General features: G+C 40.9%; 1 protein-coding gene across 1 annotated transcript; it reads left to right on the forward strand.

The window, feature by feature from the left end:
• The first annotated feature begins 436 nt into the window (after positions 1–436).
• LOC128737666 (cytosolic endo-beta-N-acetylglucosaminidase) lies at positions 437–27,751 on the forward strand. The gene is made up of 4 exons (XM_053832346.1): positions 437–585; positions 10,957–11,465; positions 11,519–12,588; positions 27,270–27,751. Exons 1-4 carry the CDS (start codon positions 561–563, stop codon positions 27,448–27,450), a joined length of 1,785 nt encoding a protein of 594 aa, XP_053688321.1. The 5' UTR covers positions 437–560; the 3' UTR covers positions 27,451–27,751.
• Positions 27,752–28,000: the final 249 nt, after the last annotated feature.

A 28,000-nucleotide genomic window follows, 5' to 3' on the forward strand; every position in this document is an offset into this window, starting at 1 on the left:
ATGGATTGAGATTTGGGGTGGTATGGTTTGCTCCGGACAATGAGCAAAGCTCTGCTTGGCACAAGGAGACATTAGGCTTGATAAACAAAAAGGCCGGCGAGCATAGCTTTGTCATTGAGCCTTTTAGCCTCGCTCAAAATAGAATCAACTTACGCATTCCTTGGGATCCCATGGAGAGCCTAAGCGAGACATTTATTCTGAGCAGACTTATAAAACAAAATACTATAATACAGGAGCATACGTGGAGAATATTAAGGACCGCAGATGCTACAGCAAGGTATCGCACCATCGTCTGTAGCATCGATTGTGGCTCTTTAAAACTAGAAAGTAGAAAACTTCAAAATGTTGAAATGTGTAGAAAAATCTGCGTAGCTGGTAACCCTGCATAGCAGCGAAATTATTCCCGTACATGTTTATGTTTTGCAACGTAACCGCATATCCGTCAAAATCAGCTGCGTTCGACTACCGGTTTTTGTCTCACAGTTTACGGTTCAGATTGGTTGTTTGCTGTATTCGTTTTGTACATTAAAAAATCTGTTTTAAATATTAGAGTGACAATTATGGATAAAAGCAACGTATGTGAAGGTAACAACAGAAATGATGGACGGTGCTTTTTATGACTATCATTTCCATTTCCACTTACCGTGTTTTGAGAAAAAAGTTGATGCTAATGTCTTGGTTCAATGTTCAAATGATAAAATCCATCGAACAGCAGTAGTTTTACACGTTTACAAGATTGTTTCCTTTCAGGACGTCAGCTTCGTCCTGGTTATATAGAAATAAAGAATTTTTGACCTGTTGGGAGAAAAGGATTCTGTTATTTGCTTCTAGAATCGAAGCATGCGAGATTGCAAGTGTATAAGATTTTCGTACCGCGCCTGGGAAGCAAAAGCGTGCTTATATGTGATTGGCTGATTCGTTCATTCTTGACAATGCCTGATATTCATGCTTATTTCAATAGTGATTCTACAAATTTTTATTATGTTCTCTGTGTTAATCAATGCTGCAATAATTAATCAGTCTTAACCGCAAAGTTAGCTTCGATGTATAATGCCGGTCTTACAAGCCAGTCGTCGTATGTTCGAATTTTAATTGGGCGGTGTTGCTAAAGTCAAGTAGGATCGTTGCACTAGCCCCGTAATTGTCGTGCACTCTAATAACCGGCTGCGAAGTTTGTCGATAAAAAAGGGTCAAGTTTTAAACACGTTTATAACCCATGCTTTGTATTAATCAATGCATAGAAAAATTTCTTATCGATTGATACATATTTCTCTAAAATCCATTGAAAATGGCTGAATTGGCGTGTAAAACGTAACCGCTTTTCGTTACATGTTCTAAAGTGTACTCCATTATAGTACACAAAAACTTAGCTCTACGTTAAAAGATCCGCTATCCTACTAGATTATTTTCATGCCAAAACATGCTTTTGAAAGGTCGGTGTTCGGTGCCGTACCTTCTGTTTACGCCTGGTAAGCCAGTAGACACAAACCTGCATACTTTTTCGTCGATACCGTTCTGATTCGAACTTCAAAAACTCCATTATTTTACTTCCCAAAATGGCTTAAAAGCATGACATTTTATTTCTTTTCACGGGAAAATGTTTAACATTAAGACAATATTGTTTTAATATAAGACACTAGCTGACCCGACAAACTTCGTATTGCCACAAATTAACCTGTGTTGTACATAAATCATGAATCTCGGATGATCTTTGTCACAATCTCGAGTTTTGCAAGCCCCCCAGTGGGCGGCGCTTCCGACGGCGGGTCACCGGCAACACTCGCGACCGTCTCGTCCTGAATGATCTAGTGTTACTATAGATAGTTTTTGTGGTCTTGTATTGACTAATGTTTTATGGAAGAGTCTCGAATTTCTCGAGTTCGATTAGTTTTTGAGTTTCGCAAAAATTTCTGTTTTATTTGTATGAGAGTCCATATCCCCCTACCACAGGGGTGAGAGGTCTCTAACTATCGTAAAATAAATTCAAGACTCCAAAATCTCCCACATGCCAAATTTGGTTCCATTTGCTTGATTAGTTCTCGAATTATGAGGAAATTTGTATTTCATTTGTGTAGAAGCACCCCCTCTTAAAGTTGGGAGGGGTCCTAATTCACCATATAAAATATTCTTGCCCTCGAAAACTTTCACATGCCAAATTTGGTTTCATTTGCTTGATTAGCTCTCGAGTTATGAGGAAATTTGTATTTCATTTGTATAGGAGCCCCCCCCTCCTAAAGTGGGGAAGGGTCCCAATTCATCATAGAAAAAAAATTTGTCTCCAAAAACACCCACGTGTCAAATTTGGTTCCATTTGCTTGATTAGTTCTCGAGTTATGAGGAAATTTGTATTCCGTTTGTATAGGAACCCCCCCTCTTAAAGTAGGGAGGGGTTTTAATTCACCATAGAAAATATTCATGCCCTAGAAAACTTTCACATGCCAAATTTGGTTCCATTTGCTTGATTAATTCTCGAGTTATGAGGAAATTTGCATTTCATTTGTATGAGAGCCCCCCTTCCTAAAGTGGGGAGGGGTCCCAATTCATCATAGAAAAAAAATTTGTCTCCAAAAACACCCACGTGCCAAATTTTGTTCCATTTGCTTGATTGGTTCTCGAGTTATGAGGAAATTTGTATTTCATTTGTATAGGAGCCCCCCCTCTTAAAGTGGGGAGGGGTCCTTATTCACCATATAAAATATTCTTGCCCTCGAAAACCTTCACATGCCAAATTTGGTTCCATTTGCTTGATTAGCTCTTGAGTTATGAGGAAATTTGTATTTCATTTGTATAGGAGCCCCCCCTCTTAAAGTGGGGAGGGGTCCTTATTCACCATATAAAATATTCTTGCCCTCGAAAACTTTCACATGCCAAATTTGGTTTCATTTGCTTGATTAGCTCTCGAGTTATGAGGAAATTTGTATTTCATTTGTATAGGAGCCCCCCCTCCTAAAGTGGGGAAGGGTCCCAATTCATCATAGAAAAAAATTTTGTCTCCAAAAACACCCACGTGTCAAATTGGGTTCCATTTGCTTGATTAGTTCTCGAGTTATGAGGAAATTTGTATTTCGTTTGTATAGGAACCCCCCCTCTTAAAGTAGGGAGGGGTTTTAATTCACCATATAAAATATTCATGCCCTAGAAAACTTTCACATGCCAAATTTGGTTCCATTTGCTTGATTAATTCTCGAGTTATGAGGAAATTTGCATTTCATTTGTATAGGAGCCCCCCTTCCTAAGGTGGGGAAGGGTCCCAATTCATCATAGAAAAAAAATTTGTCTCCAAAAACACCCACATGCCAAATTTGGTTCCATTTGCTTAATTACTTCTCGAGTTATGAGGAAAATTGTGTTTCTTTGGTACAGGAGCCCCCCCTCTTAAAGTGGGGAGGGGTCCTAATTTATTATAGAAAATATTCTTGCCCTCGAAAACCTTCACATGCCAAATTTGGTTCCATTTGCTTGATTAATTCTCGAGTTATAAGGAAATTTGTATGGAAGCCCCCCCTTTTAAAGAGGAGAGGAGTTATAATTCCCCTTATAAAGAGGGGAGGGGTCTCAATTTACCATAGAATAAATTCTTGTCACCGAAAACACCCACATGCCAAATTTTGTTCTATTTGCTTGATTAGTTGTCGAGTTATGCAGAAATTTGTGTTTCATTTGTATGGGAGCCCCCCCTCTTAGTGGGGGGAGGGGTTTCTAACCATCACTAAAACCTTTCCTGGCCCCAAAAAACCTCTACATGCATATTTTCATGCCGATTGGTTCAGTAGTTTTCGATTCTATAAGGAACATACGGACAGACAGACAGACAGACAGACAGACAGACAGACAGACAGACAGACAGAAATCCTTCTTTATAGGTATAGATTAAGTGAAAATGTAATGTAAATATAATGTAAAACATTAAAAAGTTACAGCTTGGCTTTGATCGAAGACTACAGAGCGCAAGACTGGGCATTCTGTCAAATCGAGGGTATTGACGTAGGACTGTGTTTTACCGCAAGGTGTCATACCATAAATGCCCTGACACAATGCATGCGGTTTTGAAATGAAACGCAAATTTGACAGAATATCCATGGAAAAATTGTCAAATTTCCGCAACGTATTAACATCCGTATGCATTGTGTCTGGGCCTTAATTTAGATTCTAGTTCGTTACGAAAATATGAAAGATTTTGAACGCTAATAGCTCTGCCAATTATGAATGGATTTTCATAGTTTAGATACCGATCGACTCATAACAGATGTAGCCAGGGCTGTCATTCGCTCACACTATGCGCCCAATGTTCCAATATTATGCCTTGTCGCACAGAGCGATTCGGCAACACACCTCTACAGCTAATATGCACACAGCGTACGAGCGAAAGCGGAGTAGGAGCGAACGACAGCACTCGGTGAAAATCGCCCAGTGAGTGATCATCCAAACAGCACTTGGTGCTGCCCTTTGCCACACTCCGTGCGGAATTGCACGAAAAAATTGTTTTGTATTTACAAATTTTCTGCCCTTTTAAAAGTGAAAATACACGCTGCACTGAACAACTAATATGGTCTATGTTAAGTTAGTACGGATCAGGCGACGCAACAGTAAAAATGTTTTTTTCAATCACACCACTTCAACTGACCCAGCGCAGGGTGTACAATCCAGCCGCGCAGAGTGCGGCTCTTGGTGTGGTAAAGCACGCAGCAAATTTATCACTCTGCGTTTGCGACTGCCTTTTCTTGGTGCGCGTAAAACACGAAAGAGCGTGTTTATAGCAAAAGAGACACTGAAGGGAGTTTGTGGGCGAACACACACCGCATGGCGAGTGTTGTGTTGTTTAAGAATGTGTGTCTTTTGGTCTGCGCTGCGGTTTATGCCACCTCTGGATGTAGCAATTATGTGGTTTCTATTATAATTTTCTTTTTCATTCACGAATGAGTAAAAATTGACGAAAAATTTCAAGGTCAAATATCCCCAACACCACCATTTTCGTGATCGCCTTGCTTCACAGGCAGGGACGCTGTTTACTGTGATTTCGATTGCTTTATTTTCAGAAAAAAAGTGACAAAACCCCCTCGTCCCAACAGGCTGTAGATCCTTTACGACGTTCAGACTTATACTAATTTGATATCTGTGTTTGGAAAGTACGTCAGAAGAAGTGATAAAACTCTCTTGTTCTCTCGTTCTAACAAATTTTCTTAGGGCCGATATAAACCTAGACCAATTTGATGTCTATGGTAGAGAAGTGCGCCAGTGATAAATTTCATTCCTACAAGATTTGTTAGGACTGCAATAAAGCTAATCCAATTTGATGTCCTGAAAGTGAACAGTTGTAAAAAAAGTGAGAGACCAACCTTATCTTTCGTCCGATTGTAACCACATACTGCAAGAAGTTATTCAACAGTGAACTCTTCCCAAGCAACAATGTAAACTTTATTGTACTTTTATGGCGGTTTTCATGACCAATTTTGGTCTTAAATGCCATCATAAGAGTGCAATAAAACCCAAGTTGTTACTTGGGAAAAGGGGGTTAACGGAATATTCATGCAGCAATTTTCAAAGTGAGGAAGAATTAGCAAACGTCTGCTCCGAAAATAGGTTTTCGGCGTTTAATTTGTTGCTTTGCAATTAGTTGCATGCAATTGTTTACATACTTGCGACTGAATTGCTGTCAAGTGTAAAATAACTGATAAAAAGAGTGTGAAAAAGAACTATTAATGTACAGAGGATGTTAGCTAATTGATAATATTTTAACTGTCATAATCTTAACTCGTTCGTATTTCAAATCAATCTGTCACAATAAATGGTGCTATATATATCAACTATTTGTAAGGAAATTGACGAATGTGAACCAGCGGTAAAGGATAACCCAGATTATTTATTTATCTTTTCCGTTCAACCGTAAGTTGTGCGTCGAATTACAAAAATTTTATGTTTTGAGCAGTTAGCATTCATCCTCTCAAGCCAATTACCTAAAGTTGACTAGTGCTACAAGTCACACAAAAATGTTCAAAATGCGATATCGTCGCCAATCACCAGAAGAATTGTGATTGTGGCCTGATGAAACTTTTGAAATTACAAACTCTAAGAAACGGATAAAACTGATATACAGAGGACAGGCATTTAGGAAATTTAAACTTGTCTTCTTGTATCCAATTTATAGGGACGTTTAAGAGTATTGACACAATAAATTAAAAATTGGCTAATTGGGTATGCCACAAGGGCATTGGATTAAAAGGCCACTGTGAGAGTGTTAATGATCATCTGTTGGGGTAGGCTCCGATTGCTCTATAGCGTTTACGGACTGGTTATACCCATTGATGGAGTTGAGTTAAATAGTTGTAATCTTGCGCTTCAATTCGGTATTACATGGTTAACCAAATCAATTACCTTTTTGAAAGCCCCAATAAAAAAAGAAAAAAAACCTTTTGGAATTTGGGTTCTAGGAAGGAAACTTCCCAAGAAGTTATGCTTAGATAAAGCAAGAGCCCCGTAATTTCAGAGCAGATGCGCTCAGCCTTCAAGTTCACAGTTACATAAGCGGAAGGTTTCGGTATCATCCGATATTCTTTAAATGATAAAGAGCGGGACAGTGTCCAGTTAGAAGTCCCGAGGTTGTGCATAGTTCACTACGAGGTAAATTGAGTAGTTGTTTTAACTACTGTACGATTTCAGTAGATAATCTGTTAAAACTGTTTAGTCTACAACCCTTTATTTGATTCCGACGGAATGCTTTCTTAACAGCATTGTCGAGGTGGGCAGCCCAGTTAAGTTTTTTTTATTAAGAATTATTCCGAGTAGTTTAACAACATTACTGAAGCTCAGCCTGACACCAGTCACTATAGGGTAGGTAATAGCATGTTTACTTCGCATAATGAATATTACTGACTGTTTTTGTGGGGTTTAACATGGTGTCTAAAGCTCCTAACAAACAACTTGACAGTACTGCGTCAAACTTTCCTCTGACGATAAGTTTTATCTCGGTGGCCTAACCTCCATGCCCACCGGTCAGGCAGAACAAAGGGATGAAATCAGAGATCTCTACAATAACAGAACGATCACAGAAGCAATAGTCTCATAACCAAGCTGTGATACCTTGAGAAGGAGTGCGTCGGACACCAGTGACCAGAGCAAGAGGAAGAGAACTACTCGTTGTGGACATACTTTGATCACCGAAATCGTGACCGACGTATCTCTCACTGATGCTGTTTGTTTTGTTTGCTCGAAAGCATTGCTTAAGTCCAGCGCATTGTAATGTGGTCGATTCCCTTTCGTCAGAGAGCCGTATTAATTGATGCGAAGGACGTGTTATCATAAGCGCCATCAATATTAAGGAAAGCACAAAGTGCCGTCTCTTGATAATTGAGCGATTTCTCAATTAACGTCACTAAGCAGTGCAGTGCGGTTTTCGTAGATTTACCGTGTTGGTATGCATGTCTATTTCCATGCAACGGAGAGTTTTTTAAAAACTCATTGCATAGGGTATGTTGCTGCTTCGTCGTAATTGCCTATTCCCGTTCTATCCAACACAAATTATAAAAAATATCAGCAATTTTTATAACACGCAATGCAAAATTAGTTATTCCCTGATATTTTAGTTAATTGACTATCATATGCGATCAATCAAAGTGAACTGAGCTGAGAAAATGTCGACTAATCGTTTCAATTTCTGTCATTCATAAAATGAAAACAACTCACGCAACGCACTGTCATTATTTTGCAGCCGGGAAAACTTGCATGACCAGCAGAAATTTTGCAGAATAACATTTGTAATGCCGTCCTACACAAATACATGCGCGCTAGCTTCGTAAACATTATTGTGATTTTTAGTTCGGACGATGAAAAATTTTGATGGACGAATTTTAAAACGGTACGACGAACCGCTTTTTAGTGAATTCAAAGTGCACGGATCGGAAGGTAAATGTGTTTGAGTCAAATCAGCACAAGAACTTTTGGGGTATTCATTAAATCCACCTAAGAAATGATGAAAATTAGAGTGGCTTTCCTACGACGGGAATTAGAAATAAACCCTATATATTTATCCGTGATTTTATCCATCATCTTAAGAAGCGTTGAAGTCAGACTTATCGGTCTCAAAGCCTTAGGCATGGTTTTGTCTTTTTTACCAGCCTTAGGTGTAAACACGACCTTTGCTTTCCGCCAATTCTCCGGGATGTGTCCCAAAGCGAAAATGGATCGAAAAAGGTTGATGAGCTCGGACATTATAACACCGTCCGTTTTTCGTAGGGAAATGGGTAGAATATCATCTGGACCTGGCGATTGCATTGCTATTGTCGAGGCAGGGAAGTGCATGTTCATTGAACTTCCAGAGTTTCCCTAGTGGTAACAGTGAGACTCTCATGCTCTTTTTTAATTGCCCTAGACCACTACTGTGGTCCTTGGACATGGCTTTCTGCAGACGCGTAGCCTCTGGCAGAGTTTGTATGCTTTCACAAAATTTAATTCTTGATTTACTTTTGCGTAGCTCAGCGTTGTATTTGGTAGAGATCGTCGGGTAGCAGAAAATTTACCCGAAACCCGCACCCGTACTCGTATCCAGCGGGTTCGGGTAACAAAAAAAAATTGCGGGTCTGGGCCGGGTATGGGTCTTTAATTTTTTTCTTAATCGGGTACAGCTATTCAAATTTCCATACCCGACCATTTCTAGTACTTGGTGAGGAAATCTCTGTACTCTTCCCAGAGGTTTTAGGTTTTAAAGTCAATCTGTGTTCCGAACAAAGCTGGCATTTAAAATTTTATTCAAATTCTACTTATCGAATATCAGCTGCGAATAAGCATTCTCAGCATTATGAGAGAGCAGTAAAATAGCCGTATATTTCGCCAAAGCTATTCAAATAGTATTTAAGGCGACCCAAATACTTGTTGGTTTTTAAATTGCATTCATAATGCTTACTGGTTACTTGGTGATGCTTGATTTATTAGATACTAGCTGTAAACCCCGCGCGTCGCCTCGCGTCTAATTGAGAGCAAATTGGAGGTACGCTACCCAGGTAACCAATAAGCATTTCCAATGCAATTTAAAAGCAAGACAATTAGCATTTAAGTTGCCTTAAATGCTACTTAAATGCTATTTTGGCAAAATATGCGGCTACTTCACTGCTGGCCCTCTTATAGTGCTGACAATGCTTATTTGCAGCTAGTTACCAACAAGAAGAATTTAAATAGAATTGTGGATGCCAATTTACAACAGTTATGCAGTCGAAAAGCTGATAAACAATAACCTGCAGTATAAAACGCCAGGGATGCTAATAAACGATTTACTGCTTATTTAAAGGCTTATTTACTGCTTATTTTAATGCTTATTGGTTACCTGGGTATGTAACGCTAACGCTATGTAACTCTATGAAGTGCAACTACGTTACTTTTGCTCGTCTTGAATGTAATCTGCTATGATTAGTTTGGGTCTTTGCTTAATGTGGGCGATTATTACCACAAAAATACATATAGCGCCCCCTCGTTTTGGCGACAGACATAAGCCTCTTATATTTATGATGATGATGAATTTTTAAAGTGGTCAGGAACAACAACAAACACTGCCGTGAAATTTTTACCATTGAAAGATTAGACATTAACAAAAAAGAGAATATTTATTTTGGAACGATGATTCTAGCTTGGTTCGACCCATGCACCTTCCAGCATTGGACAAAAGATAGGAGTCACAACGACAACTTGTTAACCATAGCTACCTATTACCCCCCCCCCCCCCTTCCTTTCCACCCTTCCCCTTCATTCCCGAAAAAATCCTTCTTCATTACTTTCCCTTACCGTCCCTTCATCAATTGTAGAATCATCGTTTCAAAATAAATATTTATACATGCCTGACCGCATTTCAAGGTCATGACTAAAGTCATGAGTTTGGTCAAAAAAGAGAATAATATATTTAAAAATTCTCTACCGTTGTAAAAACCTTCACAATTTTTACTGAATTGTTGAGAAAATTGGCTACTTGCGAATCACGAGTGAATAAAAAACATCCTTTAGAGTTTCCAGAGAAAATAGAAGAGCACGAATCATTTAAATACTTTGTAAATTAGGCACGTGTACAAAAAACTTCATGGAACTCTACTATCTTCGATTCCATATATGATAATTTTAAAAATGCTCCGATGCTAAGTGTTTTGTGATTATTTCACGGTATTCTTTGTATATCAGTTTGTTGATGGGTTCTATCGATTTTGTTTATGGAAAATGATAAATATCGTAATATTTTTAACATTCACTTAGTTTTTTACCCTTAGGCTGTACAGATATAGATTAAATGTCATCGTTCAATTTATTCCCTAGATAACTAATTTTCGTTTCCGCATTTCAATTGAAAAAGGTTTACTGGATGTGCAACTTCATATTCGTTTTAAGCAGAAAAAGAATGACCCAGTTATCATCACTGTCGTAGCCGCATGTTTATGTGTCTGCTGGAATCAAAACAAAGCAAACTATTAAAATCCAAGCCAAGGCTAGTTCTATACGATTCCGTAGTAAACTGAGAAATAAATGTGAAAATACAGAACGTCGATTGATAAGCATTTTTCCACCCGCAATATGTATCACAAAGGGAAACACGTTGAGCTGCATTTTTAATCAGCACTTGTACGTCCATAAAGAACGTAATCGTTTATCTGAAATCTTAAAATTTAAGAGCATACTTTTTATCTTTTTTTGATGTTTTGCATATTCCGAAATACTAAAATCATTAGGGAATCGCTCATACTTCATTCAACGAAAACCCTCTCGGTTGAAGTGCATTCCCCAAGGAATGCACTTGTACCGATGGAAAGATGCTGTGCTGCAACAGCAACGCGCATTCAGTTGACCTAGTCGCATTCTGAAGTGAAGTTCAACTGAAATCAACTGCCTTTGTGGCATTTTCTCTTTCTTATCTTTTTTTTGCTGCGAATTTCGGGTGTGTCGCAATGTCCCGCCAACAACCAATTTACAACCGCTCACGCGCCCCAGAAAGTCACGTGTGTCAGCCGATACATACGGTTGAGGATTTGCTGCAGTTTGAGCAGAACCCGGTGCGCTGGAGGAATCTGGTACTGCCGATTACGCCCCGTTCTAAGTCACGCCATCTCGGTGACCGATATCAGGAGATTGATTTCGATAATGGTATCGTTGAGTTCGTCGAAGATCGTCAGAGACCGCAGGTGCTGTTGTGTCACGATTTCAAGGGGAACTATCTCGCCGACCGGTACATCAACGGAACGACCGGAGAGCAGTGGGTTGATTACCGGTTTTACAACTGGGCCGCCGTTGATGTGTTTTGCTACTTTAGCCATAACTTTGTAACTATTCCTACCTTGCAATGGCTGAATTGTGCCCACAAAAATGGAGTCAGAGTGATCGGAACATTCATCATCGAAGGCGGTAATGTAACATTACTAAAAGAGATTTTGAAGTCCAGTGAGTTTCTGAAGAAGGTAGCCGATGCATTGGTGACGGTGGCGAAGGTTTGTCAGTTTCAGGTAAGTTTGAAGCTGAGAAAGTGTTTGGATGATTGTAGAGGTATTTGTTTTAGGGCTGGTTACTGAATATTGAATGTACGTTGGAATCAGAGAAGATCCCGCTCTTGAAGGAGTTTGTGTCTTACTTAACAAGCAGATCTCATGAGCAGATTCCAGATAGTGAGATTATTTGGTATGACGCTATCACGGAGCAAGGTTTACTTAGTTGGCAAAACGAGTTAAACAGTCAGAATAAATGCTTCTTTGAAGCTTGTGATGGGATATTTCTGAATTACACCTGGTCTCGGCTTCATTTGGAACGAACGGAAAACTTAATTCGAAACCATTTTGCCAATCGTAAACTGGACGTGTACGTTGGTATCGATGTGTTCGGTCGGGGTCAGAAAGCCAAACTGGATACACACGCTACGCTGGCCGCAATTATGGAGTTTAAATTTTCCGTGGCAATTTTTGCACCCGGTTGGACTTTCGAATCGCTGGAGGACTCAATGCGGCGTGATCAGCTCGATCAAGAAAGCTCCAATTTACGGTTTCTGAAATTGAACGATCGTTTTTGGAATCTTCTATGGAGATACTTTTTCGTTCGCGGACCCCAGCAGCTGCCGTTTTATACCTCATTTTGCCTTGGATCGGGAAAGATACGAAACAGATTGGGAAAACAACAATCGGAGTCCTGGTTCAATTTGTCACGCCAGCGGTTTCAGCCGAGTATACCGTATACTCCACCTAAAGAGTATGAGCATGACAATGTTGGTCCGGTCTACTGGACTCATAGTTTTGATACTGCACTGGATGGTGGATCCTGTGTGAAACTGGAGGAGGCGCACCCGAATTGCCGTTTGTTTGCCTGCGATTTTGCGTGTGATTCGGATCTGATAGTATCCTATGCGTTCCAGCGAAGCAATCCAGCGAGCGCCGATGTGTGCGTACTGTTGAAGGCGTACAACCGACGCTACCATGATTCGCTCAAGATAGTCTGCGGTTCAGATGAATGCCACTTGAGCGGACGGCGGAATGAGATGAAAGCAAATTTGCTAACCGTAGAGGACTGCCGAACACTGTTGAAGTTGAAAGCCGACGTAAAGCTTCCCGCTATGACCGATATCAATGGGTGGGAGATAAGGTGAGTTTGCATTCTGCTTTAATTAGAAACTTTAAGCGTTACCCGTTTACCATATTTGACATTTATTTGTAAATTCATACAGCAGATAAGATGATGGAGATGATATAAGATTATCGGGACGATTCGTGTTCCATGATTTGATAATTTCATTTGCAGGCTAGTAAAAAATATACATGTTGAATTACACAAATTTGTACAAAAAGTTGGCGAGGTCGGCATTTCCGTTTCGGTTTACTTACTTACTCATGTGTCCATGTCCGCCAGTCCGGTAGAACAAAGGGGTGAAATCAGAAGTCTCCACTACCGACGGTTACCTGACTCTCGTTTGCAGCCCACATGTCGTTGGCTAAGCTGTGTCGCCATGAACCTCTGGGTCTGCCTTTTCTACGCTGTCCCTGCGGATTCCAATCGAGTGTTTCCCTGCAGATCTCGTTCGCTCCTTTCCTCAAAGTGTGTCCGATCCACTTCCACCTACGGTCACGAATTTCTGTTGCTATCGCTCATTGCTAACATTGACGACGAAGTTTCACATTGGATATCCAGTTGTCAGGCCACCAGGCATATCATTCGTGCGTCGTAGGCACCGATTAATAAATATCTTCAGTTTTTGCGTTGTCTCCGCTGAGACGCACCACCCTTTCGAAGGCATACGACAGTACGGATTTGACGTTTGATTTGATTATTCGGGTTTTCGTATGTAGAGAGATCTGGTTTGAGCGCCAAACGTTTCGCAGACTTGCAACGGCACCCCTGGCTTTCCAGATCCATGTACTACCATCGTACGTTGTCTAGCTACTAAGATATTGTAAGCTGTTCACCTGCTCAACTTGTTGTCCGGTTGAGTCCAGATTGGCGGTTGAGTCGCTCAAACGCTTTTTCGAAGTCAACGAACACCAGTAGAAGGGAGTCCTGGAATTCGTTGATCTGCTACAATATAATGCGGAGCGTTGTGATATGGTCTACACATGATCGGCTAGCACGGAATTCAGCTTGCTACCAGAGAGTAGCGACGATCTTCAACCGGATCCAGGGTTGAGCATTACCTTACAGAGAACTTTGAGAGTAATACAGAGCAACGTGATGCCACGCCGGATTCCGCATTCAGTTGGGTCCCCTTTTTTTGGGACGTTGACCAATATGTCATGAAAACAGTCCACAGGAAAAGTTGCAGTGTCCCATAAATTGCTGAAAAACTGATGTATTATCTGAGTTGACAAAAATGGATAAGCCTTGAGTCCATCCCTGGCACTCTATTGGTTTTGTTGGTCTTTGATATTTGAAACTCGGAAGGGTTGTTCAAAATGTTCAGTCCATCATTTAAGCTGTTCGGTTCGGTCAGTCAGCAGCTGACCAGCTCTGTCATTTAGTGGCATCTTGGTATTCATCCCGGCACTACTAAGGCGGCCAGAAGTATCGTAAAACAAACGGATATCACATTGGTGGCGGCGGTTTCTCCTTGTTCGGCTAGGCAGTTAGTCGAGGCTCTCTTGTTCCGCCTACAAGCTCGTTTAACAGCCTTCTCCAGTTCGGCATATCGTCGACGGGCAGCTGTCTTAGCCGATTTGACCTGATGCCGTTCCATTGCTCTTCGACGGTTCCAGCAGGTCGCAAAACCGAGGCTCGGGATTCAAGCTGTTCGACAAATGCTCGCGGCAAAATCTACTACTTTCTACTTTCTCCTCCCGTCGTTGGACACGTGTGACACGCAAACGTATCTCAGCAATAACAAGATGATGGTCGGATGCAATATAAGCGCTGCGTTTGTTGGGCACATCAAGAAGGTTCCTTCGCCATTTTTGGCTGATGGAGATGTGGTCGGTTTGGTTTTCTGTTCGGTCGTTGTAGGAAACTCACGTGACTTTATGTGCTGGTCTATGGGGAAAGAGCGATCCACCAATGATCATGTTGTTATTACCAAAAAATTTTGTAAACAGCTTCCCGTTTTCGCTCATCTCTCTTAGGCCATGGCGTCCCATGACTCGTGCAAGGTCCGCGTTGTTAGAGCCAATCTCCGCGTTGAAGTCGCCCAAGTGGATTTGGATATCGCCCTTCGGGATTTTCTCAACCACGCTGTTCAGCTGACTATAGAAACTCGCTTTCTCCTGCAGATCAGCAGCATCTGTTGGTGAGCTTCTAGTTGGTTAGTGCGAAGGATAGCAATGCGTCTAGATATTGTCGGTTAAATAGAAACCACGTTCTGTTTGAGCGAAAGCAGAACTGTGGATGGCTTTCTGAGTTGCAAGTTACCGTGCGATGGAAGTGTTCCTTGCAGGCAGCTTCTTCTACAGCGTAAGACTCCTGCTCCTTCACTCTTTTCCTCCTTCTGAATTTCTTTAGTGGGATGTGGAGAGCTTGCATAGTGACGCAGCATGCTGCTGAAAATACGGCCGGCGCTTTTCCGACACTACCCGGCCAAGGAAACAGTTATTAGTATAGGGAGATTGTCGTCAAGTGAAATTTTGCCAAATATCATAAACAGCTAAAACAAAAGGGGTATTCACGTAGCGCTGGACGGCTGGATGTTCAACCGCATCTTCCTCTTTGTTTTTGAATTGGATGCTTTGGACAGCCGAGTGACTATCTTGCATACGACGAGATAGTGGACCGAGCCGACATTAGATCCCGGGAGGACCGCACTGCTGCACCATCCAAAAAGTGCCGACCATCAATCAGAATGCAGGCAAGCTGCTCCATTAAGTTATTTCCTGGTATACTTCCGAATGTTCTGTGAATAAGCTTCACACACTATTTGTGCTCACAATCCTTATGTCATGTCCCATCTTCTCGAGAACTTCGTCGAACTCCCTTTTGTCATTCGTCGGTGAATACACGTTAATAAGGCAGTTGTTGAAGAATTAACCAGTAAACGTCAACAGGCATAGATGATCATTTATGGGTCTTCGCCGAATGACTCGTTCGATTTGCTTTCCTTGTAATACGAACGTGACACAATGCTCTTATATTGCCACTCCTAAAGATGTGATATGTCGTGTCCGAATTTGTATCCGCTACTCAGAACTCTCTTTCCAGTGGTTCAAGTCGAGAGTGGATTTTTTAGGCTTGCCATATTACTAGGAATGCGATGTCCAGTCTTAGACTCAAACGCGCTCCTGGTACGACGATTCATATTGCGGTGAATTCATCGTTATGATTCGCCTCTGATCCAGGAACAAACAGGGTAGCATGTGCATAAAAACATTCAGCGAAAGCATGCGCGATCTAGACTTCCAACGGGGTTAGTTACCTGATTTCCTAAACGAAGAGGTACATCACTAATTACAGTCGACTAAATCTCGCATCAAAACCATAGAACAGCGGATCTTAAAATCCAAACACGTACATACTACATACTACACTATAGCAGATACTACCGAACTTGGCAGCAGAGACGAACACATCGAACGCACACGAATACATACGAAAGCATATTGCAGCGAAAGTCCGCTGTGATTCAAAGGCTCACTAACATCTACGATCCACAGGGCCTGTGGGAGCAGTTGAGTTCGAATCCGGTTATAATTGGCTCCCATTAGAGCTTGATTTGACCCACGGATCCCCCAGCATGGGTAAAGAGAAACGTTATACAATCTTGGTAAGCGTTGCTTCAATGCCAATGACCCTCCCTTACCTAATTTTCTTTACCTTCTTCTGCCGTTCCCTCCGTCGATTTCAAAAAACTAGTGTTATGCGTTATAAAAATCAAACTACAAATTAGACTTAAACTAAGACATGAAATAGGCCTTGAACTAGGACTTGAAATTGTATTTGAAATTGGAGCCAAATTGTAATTAACATATACTTGAAATTTGACTCATCTTGAACCTGAAATTTGACTTGAAGTTAACGTACTTAAACTTAACGTTGGACTTGAAAATAGACATGAAATTGGGCTTAAATTGCACTTTAAACTAGATTTGAAATAGAACTTGTAATTGGGGTTGAAAGTGGATTTGAAATTTTACATAGAATTGGCATGAAAGTAAACCGCCCAGTTAGCTTCGAGGTACGATACTGGTCTAATAAGCCAGTCGTCGTATATTTAAATCTCGCCTAGACGGTGCTGCTAGATAAAGCCAGTAGAAATTTTGCACTAGCCGTGTAACTGACCGTACGGTTTTGCCTGAACTGTATAAAAGGATGTTTGGCACGATACCTGTGAATTGAGCGGTAGCGTGTAATTGGACAGCTGGTTATTTAGTCAAATACAACATTGGCGATCTTGCAATGATGGATTCTGGATAGAGTCGTGTTGGTACCTACATGGTATGTAAAATTTAGATATCCTGTATCCGTGAAAGAAGACTTCAAGTTGCCGAAGGAACTTGCTTTGGAGCGTACCGAAGCAAAGTGTATCCACATAGCAGTGATAAAATTCTAATTTATGCGGTTTTCACTCAAAGCAGCACTTCTGCAAAAAAGGTTAATTTATATAAAAGCAGAATATTGGCCCAAAATTGACCCATTTTCTGATCGGTTGACTCTGAACTGCTAATGGTTGCAGTTGGAAAATATAACACGATAACGCTTTTAGTATTGCTGATATTCGTTAGGGAGAATCCTAAGTTGAATAATTATTTCCGAATTTTGATTTTGTTGTAGTATGTAGTTCAGTGTTAGTGTTGTTTATTAGCAAATTTTAATCTTCAAAATGAAATGCGAAACATGACGTCGAGAATAAACAAACAAACAAAAATCTAAATGAGAAATAGTTTGCACAGTGTTTAGCTCATCGCCAAACAGGAAAAATTAAGAACACGCTTATGAAGATTGGATATTAAGGTCTCGTCGGGAAACCCAAGACCAACACTTATTAAGGTTTAGCCGAGAAGAACCCAAGGTCAACGCTCGAAAAGATTGAGTCCGAATAACGCGAAGACCAACACGTCAGTTCAAAATCAGTTTACCGGAATTAGGTACTGAAAAGACTATGCGTCACATAACTGTGAGACGTATGAAAGTAAGTTAACTTCAATATGGCAAACTAGAATAATTAAATTACTGCCTCAATCAGAGGTTGGAGAATTCGCAAATTGAATATATACACCAAGCATCGGTAAGCAACTTTATCACGAGTATTGACCAAAATGAACGCTTCAATTCGCCACATCGAATGAACCGCATACATTCACTCTTCATAGCATCGCTGAATGGAGAATAAATGGAGACCCAAGCTCTCAGATCAATCATGTCTTGATTGACGATCGACACTTTCCGGATGTTATCGATGTACGGTCTTTTCCGGGACCAAATATCGACTCTGACCACTATCTCGTAGTGGGTAAGATTCGCGCAAGGCTGTCGAACACGGCGAAAGCTCGCACTGAGAGGACGCTGCGTTTCAACATCCAGCGGTTAACGGCAGACGGCGTAGCAGCGGAGTACGCCAGGAAGCTTGACCAACGAATCACAGAACAGCAGGTAGAAGGAGAAGATATAAATGGGCTGTGGAGGACCATCCATGGTGCCATCGAAACAGCTGCGAGAGAGGTGGTTGGCACGACGCGTGGAAGACAACGTAACAGCTGGTTTGATGCCGAATGCCAGAGAGTGACAAATGAAAAGAACCAGGCCAGGATACGCCAGCAACGACACACGGAGTTTCTGTAAAACTGTGAGATGCAGGAATTTTGCCATGCCTGTGATGTGCAATGATAGTGCTGGCAACCTGCTTGCCGACAAAATGGCGGTAGCAGCCAGGTGGAAGGAGCACTTCCAGACACTGTTGAATGGAGAGGTAAATGCGGAGATCAGCAGGGACACGATAGGAATTGTAAGCGATGGTCAAGCCGTGGAGCCACCAACATAGGAGGAGGTTAAAAAGACAATCAGTGAGCTGTAAAACGGTAAGGCTGCTGGGAAGGTCGGTATCCCGGCTGAACTTCTAAAAGCGGGGAGCGAGCGGCTGTACGAAGAAACCACCGGATCACTGTCAGGATCTGAGAGGAAGAACAAATGCCGGAGGAGTGGTTAGATGGCCTCATTTGCCCAACTTTCAAAAAGGGACATCGGCTGGAGTGTAAAAACTATCGAGGAATTACAATGCTTAATTCTGCCTACAAGGTGCTTTTCCGTATCCTGTTCTGTAGACTGAGACCGTTTGCGAAGTCCTTCGTCGGCGAGTACCAAGCTGGCTTTCGTGAGGATCGCTCCACGACGGATAGGATGTTTACCCTCGTGCTAGATAAGTTCCGGGAGTACAATGTGCAGACACACCATCTGTTTGTGGACTTTAAAGCGGTGTACGATTCAGTTACACGAAATGAGCTGGGGCAGATAATGCTAGAACATGGTTTTCCGACGAAACTAGTTACGCTAATTCGTGTGACGCTAGACGGATCCAAATCATGCGTTAAAATAGCGGGTGAGACCTCAGCTGATTTTGTGACGTTGGAGGGACTGAAGCAAGGGGATGCACTCTTTAACCTGCTATTCAACATTGCCTTGGAAGGTGCATTACGAACGGCAAACATGGGAAGGAATGGAACTATCATCACGAAATCTCACATGCTTCTTAGTTTTGCGGATGATGTCGATATCATCGGAATCAACCGTAGAGTAGTGGAAGAGGCCTTCAGGCCTTTTAAAAGGGAAGCGTCGAGTTTGGGACTTACCATTAACACCGCCAAAACGAAGTACCGTGAACGCGGATAATTCCGATCAGCTCCTAATTCCGATCACTCAACTAAAGTAGTCGATTTTTAGAAGATGGAATCAAAAACCATAGTTTATGGGAATCCTCATGATCAAAGCTTGCCAATGAGCTATAAATTTTAATTCAATCTTTTAAAAATCGGCTACTTTCGTTGAGTGATCGGAATTAGGAACGGATCGGAATTACCTGCGTTCACGGTACATGGTTGCTGGTAGGGAACGTGGGAGCCCAAGTGGTGTTGGTGCCGAGGTGGAGTTAGATGGGGAACGATATGAAGTAGTGGAGAAATTTATATACCTTGGTACACTCGTGACATGCGACAACGATTTAAGCCGCGAAGTGAAACAACGAGTTGCAGCCGCCAATCGTGCTTTCTATGGATTACGTAGCCAGCTGAAGTCCCGTAGTTTGCAAATTCGCACAAAACTGATAGAACACTAATCCTCCCGGTGGCCCTTTACGGACACGAATCATGGACGCTAAAGGAAGCTGATCGGCGAGTGCTTTGGGTTTTTGAGCGTAAAATTCTGTGATCTATACTTGGTGCAAAATGGAAAATGGAGTGTAGCGCAGACGCATGAATCACGAGCTGTACCAAGTATACTGTACAAATATGCTGATATAGTGAAGGTAGTACAATGTGGCAGGCTGCGGTGGGCTGGACGAGTGGTCAGAATGCCCGACAAAAGAGTATCCAAAACTATTTTCAGCAGAGAACCAGGAAAAGGCCGTAGACTCCGAGGGAAACCCCGCACCCGGTGGGTGTGTGCTGTCGAATATACGATTATCGTATACAGCGTAAAAGTGTGAAATCAAACGTTTTGTTGATTCAAAAGCCACTAACACTACTTTAAACTATTCTCTATTCACGGTAATGCGATTTAGGACACTTTCTGGCATTCCTGGGTATATTATATCCATTAAATCGGCCGCGTTCAAAGTTCAATATTCAATTTTTGAACGAACTTGCGATGTTCATGTTGAGCTATACTCGTGATAAAGTCAAACGCCGATAAATGGATCATCGGCAACAGAAGCGAATAGTGTATGTTCATGAGGGACGTTTATCGATTCAAATGTTCATTTTTTCGTGAATTCTCCAACCACTGGCCTCAATACATAAATAATATAAATATTCTTCATAATTGACCTAGAACTATAACTTAAATATAAACTGTTTATTTTGTGCAAGGGGAGGATGTGATATCCTGTTATTTATACTATATAGTAAGGCTTTGCCTGAAGTGTATAAAGGAATGTTTGGCACGATACTTGACAAATGAGTGGTAGCGTGTAACTAGTCGGTTAACAGAGTGTGGTCGAGTATTGAGTGGGTGTCCGCGACAAGGCAGTTTTGAGTAGCAAGAAATGGACAGTTAGTCAAATAACACAATACGGACTTCCGGGCTACACTTTGAGGAATTATTTTATTCTATAGAGTAAGGAGGGCTAAAAGTGCGATTCAATGATTTATCAGTGCGGATTCCGAGTAAATTGACTACATTGGCATGGATGGCATTACATCACTCAGATATCTATCTTGAAATTGCGGTGAGAAGAATTTACAAAATATATTTCGTTTTTCTATAATTTAATCAAACCCCGTCAAGCGCCTAGCGGGGCAAAAGTTCGATTTACTGACGGGGTAAAAGTTCTATTCTTAGATCGAGAAACTAACTCATTTTACTGACGGGACGACGACACTATGCAAGTCCTTGCGACTTGTAAGGTGCTGCGCGCGACGCTGTTCGTTTGTCAGCGTTAACGGGGTTGTTCGGGGAAAGGTTTCATTTCTATCACGGAGCGAAAGAAATCCAATTTGTTTCAAACGAAGTTTTTATAACAACCTAGAAATATTTTTCGAAATTCTATTTGAATCAAGAAAATAACAATTTTGAATTAAAAGTAAAGTATTGTCAAATTGAATTTTCGATATAACAATAAATATTTTCATTTCAATCATACATAGCAGTTTGAAACAAAATGAAATTTCTGTTTGTGCGTAAAACAACTATAAATGTGGTTGAAACTACATTTTTAACTTTGTTATAGCGTAAGGAGGGGTAAAAGGGCGATTTAATGATCGGTGCAGATTCCGAGTAAATTGACTACATTGGCATTAATGGGTGACTACTTTGACAGCTTGAATCTAACGTAAACTTTGGTTGCTTATGAAGCATAGTTGTTGAGTTATGTGCAAATGTTATTTTAGGGTGGTTTTGATGTAATTTTTTGTAACAGTGTTTCACATCACTCGCATATCTGTTTTGAAAATACGGTGAAAAGAGTTTACAAAATATATTTCGCTTTTCCATAATTTAATCAAACCCCGTCAAGCGCCTAGCGGGGTAAAAGTGGGATTCACGGACGGAGCAAAATTGCGATTCATGGACGAGGCAAAAATGTATAGCTAAATACAAAAATGTATATTATATACAGCTTTTGGCACTATATTACAGATACTAGAAATGGAAGATCTGCAGAAAACTGTGTGCTCTACAGATGTTGGTCAAAGGAAAACAATGTTTTTCCGCTGAAGAAACAAAAAACGTTCGAGAAAGTTTCGATCTGTCGGAGGCTTCAATTCACCAGCGCCAAATAGAAAAGGTGCAAATTGAGAATAATCCTTACCAAAACATACCACAGATTGGAGATAATATGGTTTTGTTAGCTACTGTTGTGCTAATTTCATGGGTTCGAGCTTCGCACTTTTGCCCCGTGGTATTCGTACTTTTGCCCCGCTAGTGGGGTAAAAGTGCGAATCGGCACTTGATCAGAAGTAGGGATGGGAACTATCAATTAAAATCGTTACTGATAACTATCAATAGTTTCCTGTACGTTACTGATAAATATCAGTAAATATCAGTAATTTTATCCATCAAAACATTGAAGCAAAAAATAGGAAATTGTAATATTATAACTGCGTTCTTCATTGTAAGTTTACTTCAAGCGGTTCAAGCGGGCTTTATGGAGGCTCGCGCAACTACGGACCAGATTTTTACCACCCAGCAGATATGTTGGGAGCACATCGTGAACACGCATCACACGATACAGTCGATCGAGACCAGCAATGGCACATAATATACGAACACGGTTTCCCAGGTAAACTGAAGCTACTGATCAGAGCTATCATTGGATCGAGTGGTGTGTTTCATGTGCATCTCGGGTACATACTCGAGTCCCTTTGAGACGCGGTGAGGGTTGAGACAAGGGGGCAAGATGACTGATATCTTAGATATTATCTTGAAATCTACGCTGGATTGAAAGTAGAAAGTAGATAGCAGTAGTAGCAGATTGAAAATAAATGCGTCAAAGATCAACTACATGAAAGGAAGAGGCTCCAAGGAAACAAACGCGTGCCTCTCACGGATGGTAATCCTTGACGAAATAGAAGTGGTAGATGAATTCGTGTATTTGGGATTGTTGGTGACCGTGGACAAAATTAGTAAGGAAATCCAGCGGTGCATTCAAGCGGGAAATCGAGCCTACATTGCCTTTTGCAAAACGCTACGATCAAGAAGCATACGCTACCGTACGAAACTGACAATGCACAACATTTTTATTAGGCCAGTAGATCTTTATGGACTTTAAGTCATGAGGTTGCTCAAGAACGATATACGCGCCCTTGCCGTGTTCGAACGAAAGGTACTACGGATATTTAGCGGAGTACAAACTGAAAGCGCAGAGTGGCGGAGACGTATGAATCACGAGCTATAGGTATTGTTTGGAGAGAATCCCATCGTACATTTGGCGAAAGTCAGTAGGCTACGGTGGGCCGGACACGTCGTAAGAATGCCGGGCGACAGTGTGACGAAAACAGTTGTTTTCAACAAACCCACCGGCACCAGGAACAGGGGCTCAACGTGCGAGATGGCTCGACCAGGTCGAAAGTGATTTGTGACAATGGCACGACTGGGAAATTGGCGACGAATGGCCCAAGTTCGAGTTAACCCTTTATAAGGCAGTGGCAACTATATTGCCACCAACAAAAAATTTTTATTTTGCTTCTATAATTATATTGATGTCATTATAGACGCAAAACAAATATTTTTCGTTGGTGGCAATATAATTGCCACGGCCTTATAAAGGGTTAAATGGAGACGGCTGCTTGAATCAGCACAAGCTACCCCGGCTTTAGGCTATTGGCGATGACGACGATATATTGTGTCATCCACGTTTATTGTACCCAACTACCGACTAATAACTTTAATCTAACTAATTTTTCTAATCAGTAAATCAGTATATCAGTAAATATCAATAACAGCGATGTCTTACTGATACTTAGTGATATTATTGCTTACTGATAACTATCAGTAGTTAATGATAGTTTTCCCATCCCTAATAGCTGGTGACCGTCATATACTGCTGGCAATGCTTGTTTGCAGCTGATTACTAGAAAGGAGAATTTTTTTGACGTAGGACTACGTCTTTGTTTACTATACTGGGACTGGGTAGCACTTTGTGAAAACGAAAATAGATGTGTAACGTTTGAATGAAAGATTTAAAGTGCTAATAACTACTAAACTACTGAACGAAACTGAACAATTTATGTGTCGTTGGATAGATAAAATGACCAGCAATTTTTTAGGGGAGTAAGAGAGCAATTTTAAGGGGGGCGTAAGAGGGCGGGGGGGGGGGGCTCCTATGCAAATGAATCACAAATTTCCTCAAAACTCGAGAACTAATCAAGCAAATGGAACCAAATTTGGAATGTAGGGGTTTCAAAAGGCAAGAATTATTTCTATGGTAAATTAAGATCCCTCCTCTCTTTAGGAGGGGGAGGGGGACCCATATAAATAATCAAATTTCCTCATAACTCGAGAACAATTCGAGCAAAAAACCAAAATTGGCTTGTGAGGGTTTTTGGAGGTAAGTTGTTTTTCTATGGTGTACTGAGACCCCTTCTTCTTTTAAGAAGGGGAGCTCCCATACAAATGAAATACAAATTTCCTCATAACTCTAGAACTAATCAAGCAAATGAAACCGGTTATGTGTACGCTGATGATATTCTCTTGGTTGCTCATGGAACCTACAGGAAGTGCTTACGGGCTAAAATCCAACATGCTGCAGAGGGCGCATTAGAATGGTTGTCGTCAGTCGATTTTAAAGTTTCTGTTCCAAAATGCCAATTATTACATGTATGCAATAATCGCCGTCACCGAGGAGCCACTCCAGCTATTAGATTGGATAATACAACCATTCCTACAGTGAAACAAATGAAATTATTGGGAGTATACCTGGATCACAGGCTAACATTCCTGAAGCATGCTGGAGTCAGAAAATCCGCGGCGTCCGGAATTTTAAACGTACTAAAAATGATAGCTGGAAAAGTTCGCGGTTCTCGAGAGATACTAATCAGACTAGTTCACAGTTTAATTGTACCTCGTCTGCTGTATGGATTTACAATAGCCAGTAGGAGAAAGGAGAAAGTATTACCTGTAATCAATCCGGTTTATAACAAAGCGATGCGTATTGCATCAGGTGCATTTCCGACAAGCCCCATCAAAGCGATTATGTGTGAAGCCGGGCAACTTCCCCTCGAATATCTTGCTAGTCTATTTGAAGCAAAAACGGCGGTGCGTTTTATGGAAATGAGTAGAATTTCTCCAGAACTTGCTTTTATAAAGAGGGTGAACCGATCATTTTACGCTGTAGCCGATTCGGAACTTCCAAAAATTACTTATCTTTGGCATATCGGACCTCAACGATGGAACAATCAAGCTGTGAAGGTCGATTGGTCTATTCAGCATATGGTTAAAGCAGGTGACAGCTCAGCCAAAGCATTGGCTGCATATAGAATGACTATTAATAACAAGTATATTGAGTACTACAAAATGTACACTGATGGCTCCAAAAAAGAAGGATTGGTGGGTTTTGGCGTTTATTCAGAGTCTATGGAAATTTGTGGGAGAATCAACGATGAATGCTCGGTTTTATCGGCAGAGGTAATGGCCATCTGCACTGCTATTCGTCATGCACCAGATCACATGAAAACTGTAATTTTTTCCGTCAGTGCAAGCAGTCTTAGATCAATAGAAACTGGTTCTTCGAAAAACCCTTGGATTCAAGCATGTGAAAATGCGGCCTTTAGTAAGGATGTTGTTCTAGTCTGGGTTCCAAGCCATGCAGGGATTCCTGGTAATGAATCAGCCGACTCATTAGCAAACGACGGTAGACTCTCAGACATGGTGTACGAAAAAATGCCTAGATTTGATGCTACTAGATATATTAAACGTAAAATTTGGGAAGCTTGGCAATGGGAATGGAGTTCGTGTAACCCGGGGACTCAGTTGAATATAATTAAAGAAAAAGTAGTTAGGTGGAAGGACCGGCTTAATCAATATGAACAACGTGTACTTACTAGAATTAGAATAGGGCACACTCGGTTAACACATAGTTATCTATTAACTCCTTATCAAGATGCACCCCTTTGTTCACGTTGCAATATTAATCTGACAATTTCTCACATTTTGCTAGACTGTAAGCAATTTGAAAAACCTAGGAAAAAATACTACAAAAATGAACTACTTATAGAAATACTCAAAAATGACAAAAAGGAGGAAGACAGGTTAATTAAATTTATAAATAAGATAGGATTAATCAATATTTTGTAACTAATGTAAAATACGTATAATATCAAAGACGCGAATGACCACAACAGGTTAAAGCGTCTCTAGTAAAAAAAAAGAAGCAAATGAAACCAAATTTGGCATGTGGGGGTTTAGAAGACAAGAATATTTTTTCTACGGTATAATGAGACCCATCCGTCTTTTAACAGGGGGGGGGGGTTCTATGGTGGATTAGAAACTTTGCTTTCTTTAAGAAGGGGAGATCCCATACAAATGAAATACAAATTTCTTCATAACTCGAGAACTAATCAAGCAAATGGCAACAAATTTGGCGTGTGGGGTTTTTTGGAACCATGAATTTATTTATTTAATGATGCTTTGAGACCCGTCACCCCTGTGGTAGGGGGATTCATTACCATTTCAACCTTTATGATGCACACAAGTGATTTTTAAAAGAAATTGCTATGTCTCAAAGGTTGCAGACATTGTACACTCAAAATAAATTTCACGTCGAAAGCATAGGAAAAGTTATGTGAATATTTTCCATCTAGCTTTTCCTGTACTACTTACGTGATTTTCAGGTAGTTCGCACGCACTAATGCGCTAACGAGAAAATCAGATAGATGTTATTATTTTTTCCAATAACAATCAGCTGAAAGTCACGTAACTCCCTGTAGAGAAATTTACGTGATTTTTCACGTGGAAAGGACGTGGATTTTTTTGAGTGTACTTATGAACCCCCGTCCACGTATTTTCAAAGCCACCATTGCATTAAATGAAGAATTGAATCTGAATATTTCGCTCTTCTCTTTTAAACATTCACTTAAACAATGGCACTCACAGATTCTTATAAACATACATATGTCAGAAATGCAGTTTACAGTTTACAGTTTATAGTCTTTGATCTGATGATCTGATATAGTCCTACGTCACCCTTTCGTACAACCCTTAGGGCTGTATACCTTGTAGTTTTTTGTTTAATTATAGTCACTTTAACAGTTTGGATCATTCATGACTTCTGTGGGGTTGGGAATTGAACCCAGGTCCTCGGTGTGAGAGGCGTGAATGCTAACCACTACACTGGGATTGACCCCCGCAAGGAGAATTTGAATAGAATCTTGGATATGAATTTGCAATAGCTTAACTGCATAGCTGTATTAGGTATACAGCAACGTAGGTACAATGAAAAATGCCATTGAACGGCCGATTTACTGCTTAGGTCAATGCAAGGAAAAACAGAAGAAAATCATAAGAAATAATTTGGCGGTATCTTGTCCAATAGGTCCAATTGCAGAATGCAAACAAACCAAGTAGGCTTTTCATTTCCTATGCTTGTCTAGCAGAAAATAACCGACTCGGTTTGTTTTCATTCTGCAATTGGGCCCCTTACGATTATAAATTGCAACTACGACATATTTGGTCTTTTAATCGGTTCTTGTTCTTCACCACTTCCATTGTAGGTATTATTATCTCTCATTCGAGTCCCACCAGCAGCCAGTTTCGCTCGTGGACATAGGAATCGAAATCTGGAAGGATCACCCGAAGGACTACATTCTGCTCGGAGCCGTTTCGCTGCAGGCCGGTTTTCCCGCAAGCCGCACTCGCATCGCAAAGCGCACGAATGTGAGCTTCGACATGTGATCGACGCGACGATGACCGACCTCGCCGGACGTGGTGGATTAATTGGTGCTGCTAAAACTAAATGACATTCGACCGGTTCTTGTAAGCATCGCTGAACGTACCTATACCTAACCTACCACCATTGCCGACAGCTAGCTGCATTTTGGAAGGTCAACTGGTTGCAGCTGTGGGTTTTCTGATTTATCTTCTTTTATTTGTTGCTAATGTTTGATCACAACGTGTCGGAGATCTCGGAGATCGACAAGCATTGTCATTATTTTAATTAGGTTTTCTCTACATGCCATTATATTATACTGTATTATATTGGACAATCGTTTATGTTATTTTGAAGATGGCCAATGATGAAATTTCAGTCATTGATTCAAAAACGTAGATTAATATATTAAGGGTTTTCGCAGTTGTCTTGTGATTTGCTAGTTTCGTTATTTTGATGGTATGAATGAGCCTTAAGCATACAATTTTTCAACCCTCTAGCCTGCTGATTACGAGCATTTCTAGCGAGATGGAATAGAGTCAATTTCCTAAACAAACAGGAGATAATTTCAGTAGT

This window comes from Sabethes cyaneus, chromosome 1 (assembly GCF_943734655.1).
Source record: "Sabethes cyaneus chromosome 1, idSabCyanKW18_F2, whole genome shotgun sequence".
In the NCBI taxonomy this organism is placed as follows: domain Eukaryota; kingdom Metazoa; phylum Arthropoda; class Insecta; order Diptera; family Culicidae; genus Sabethes; species Sabethes cyaneus.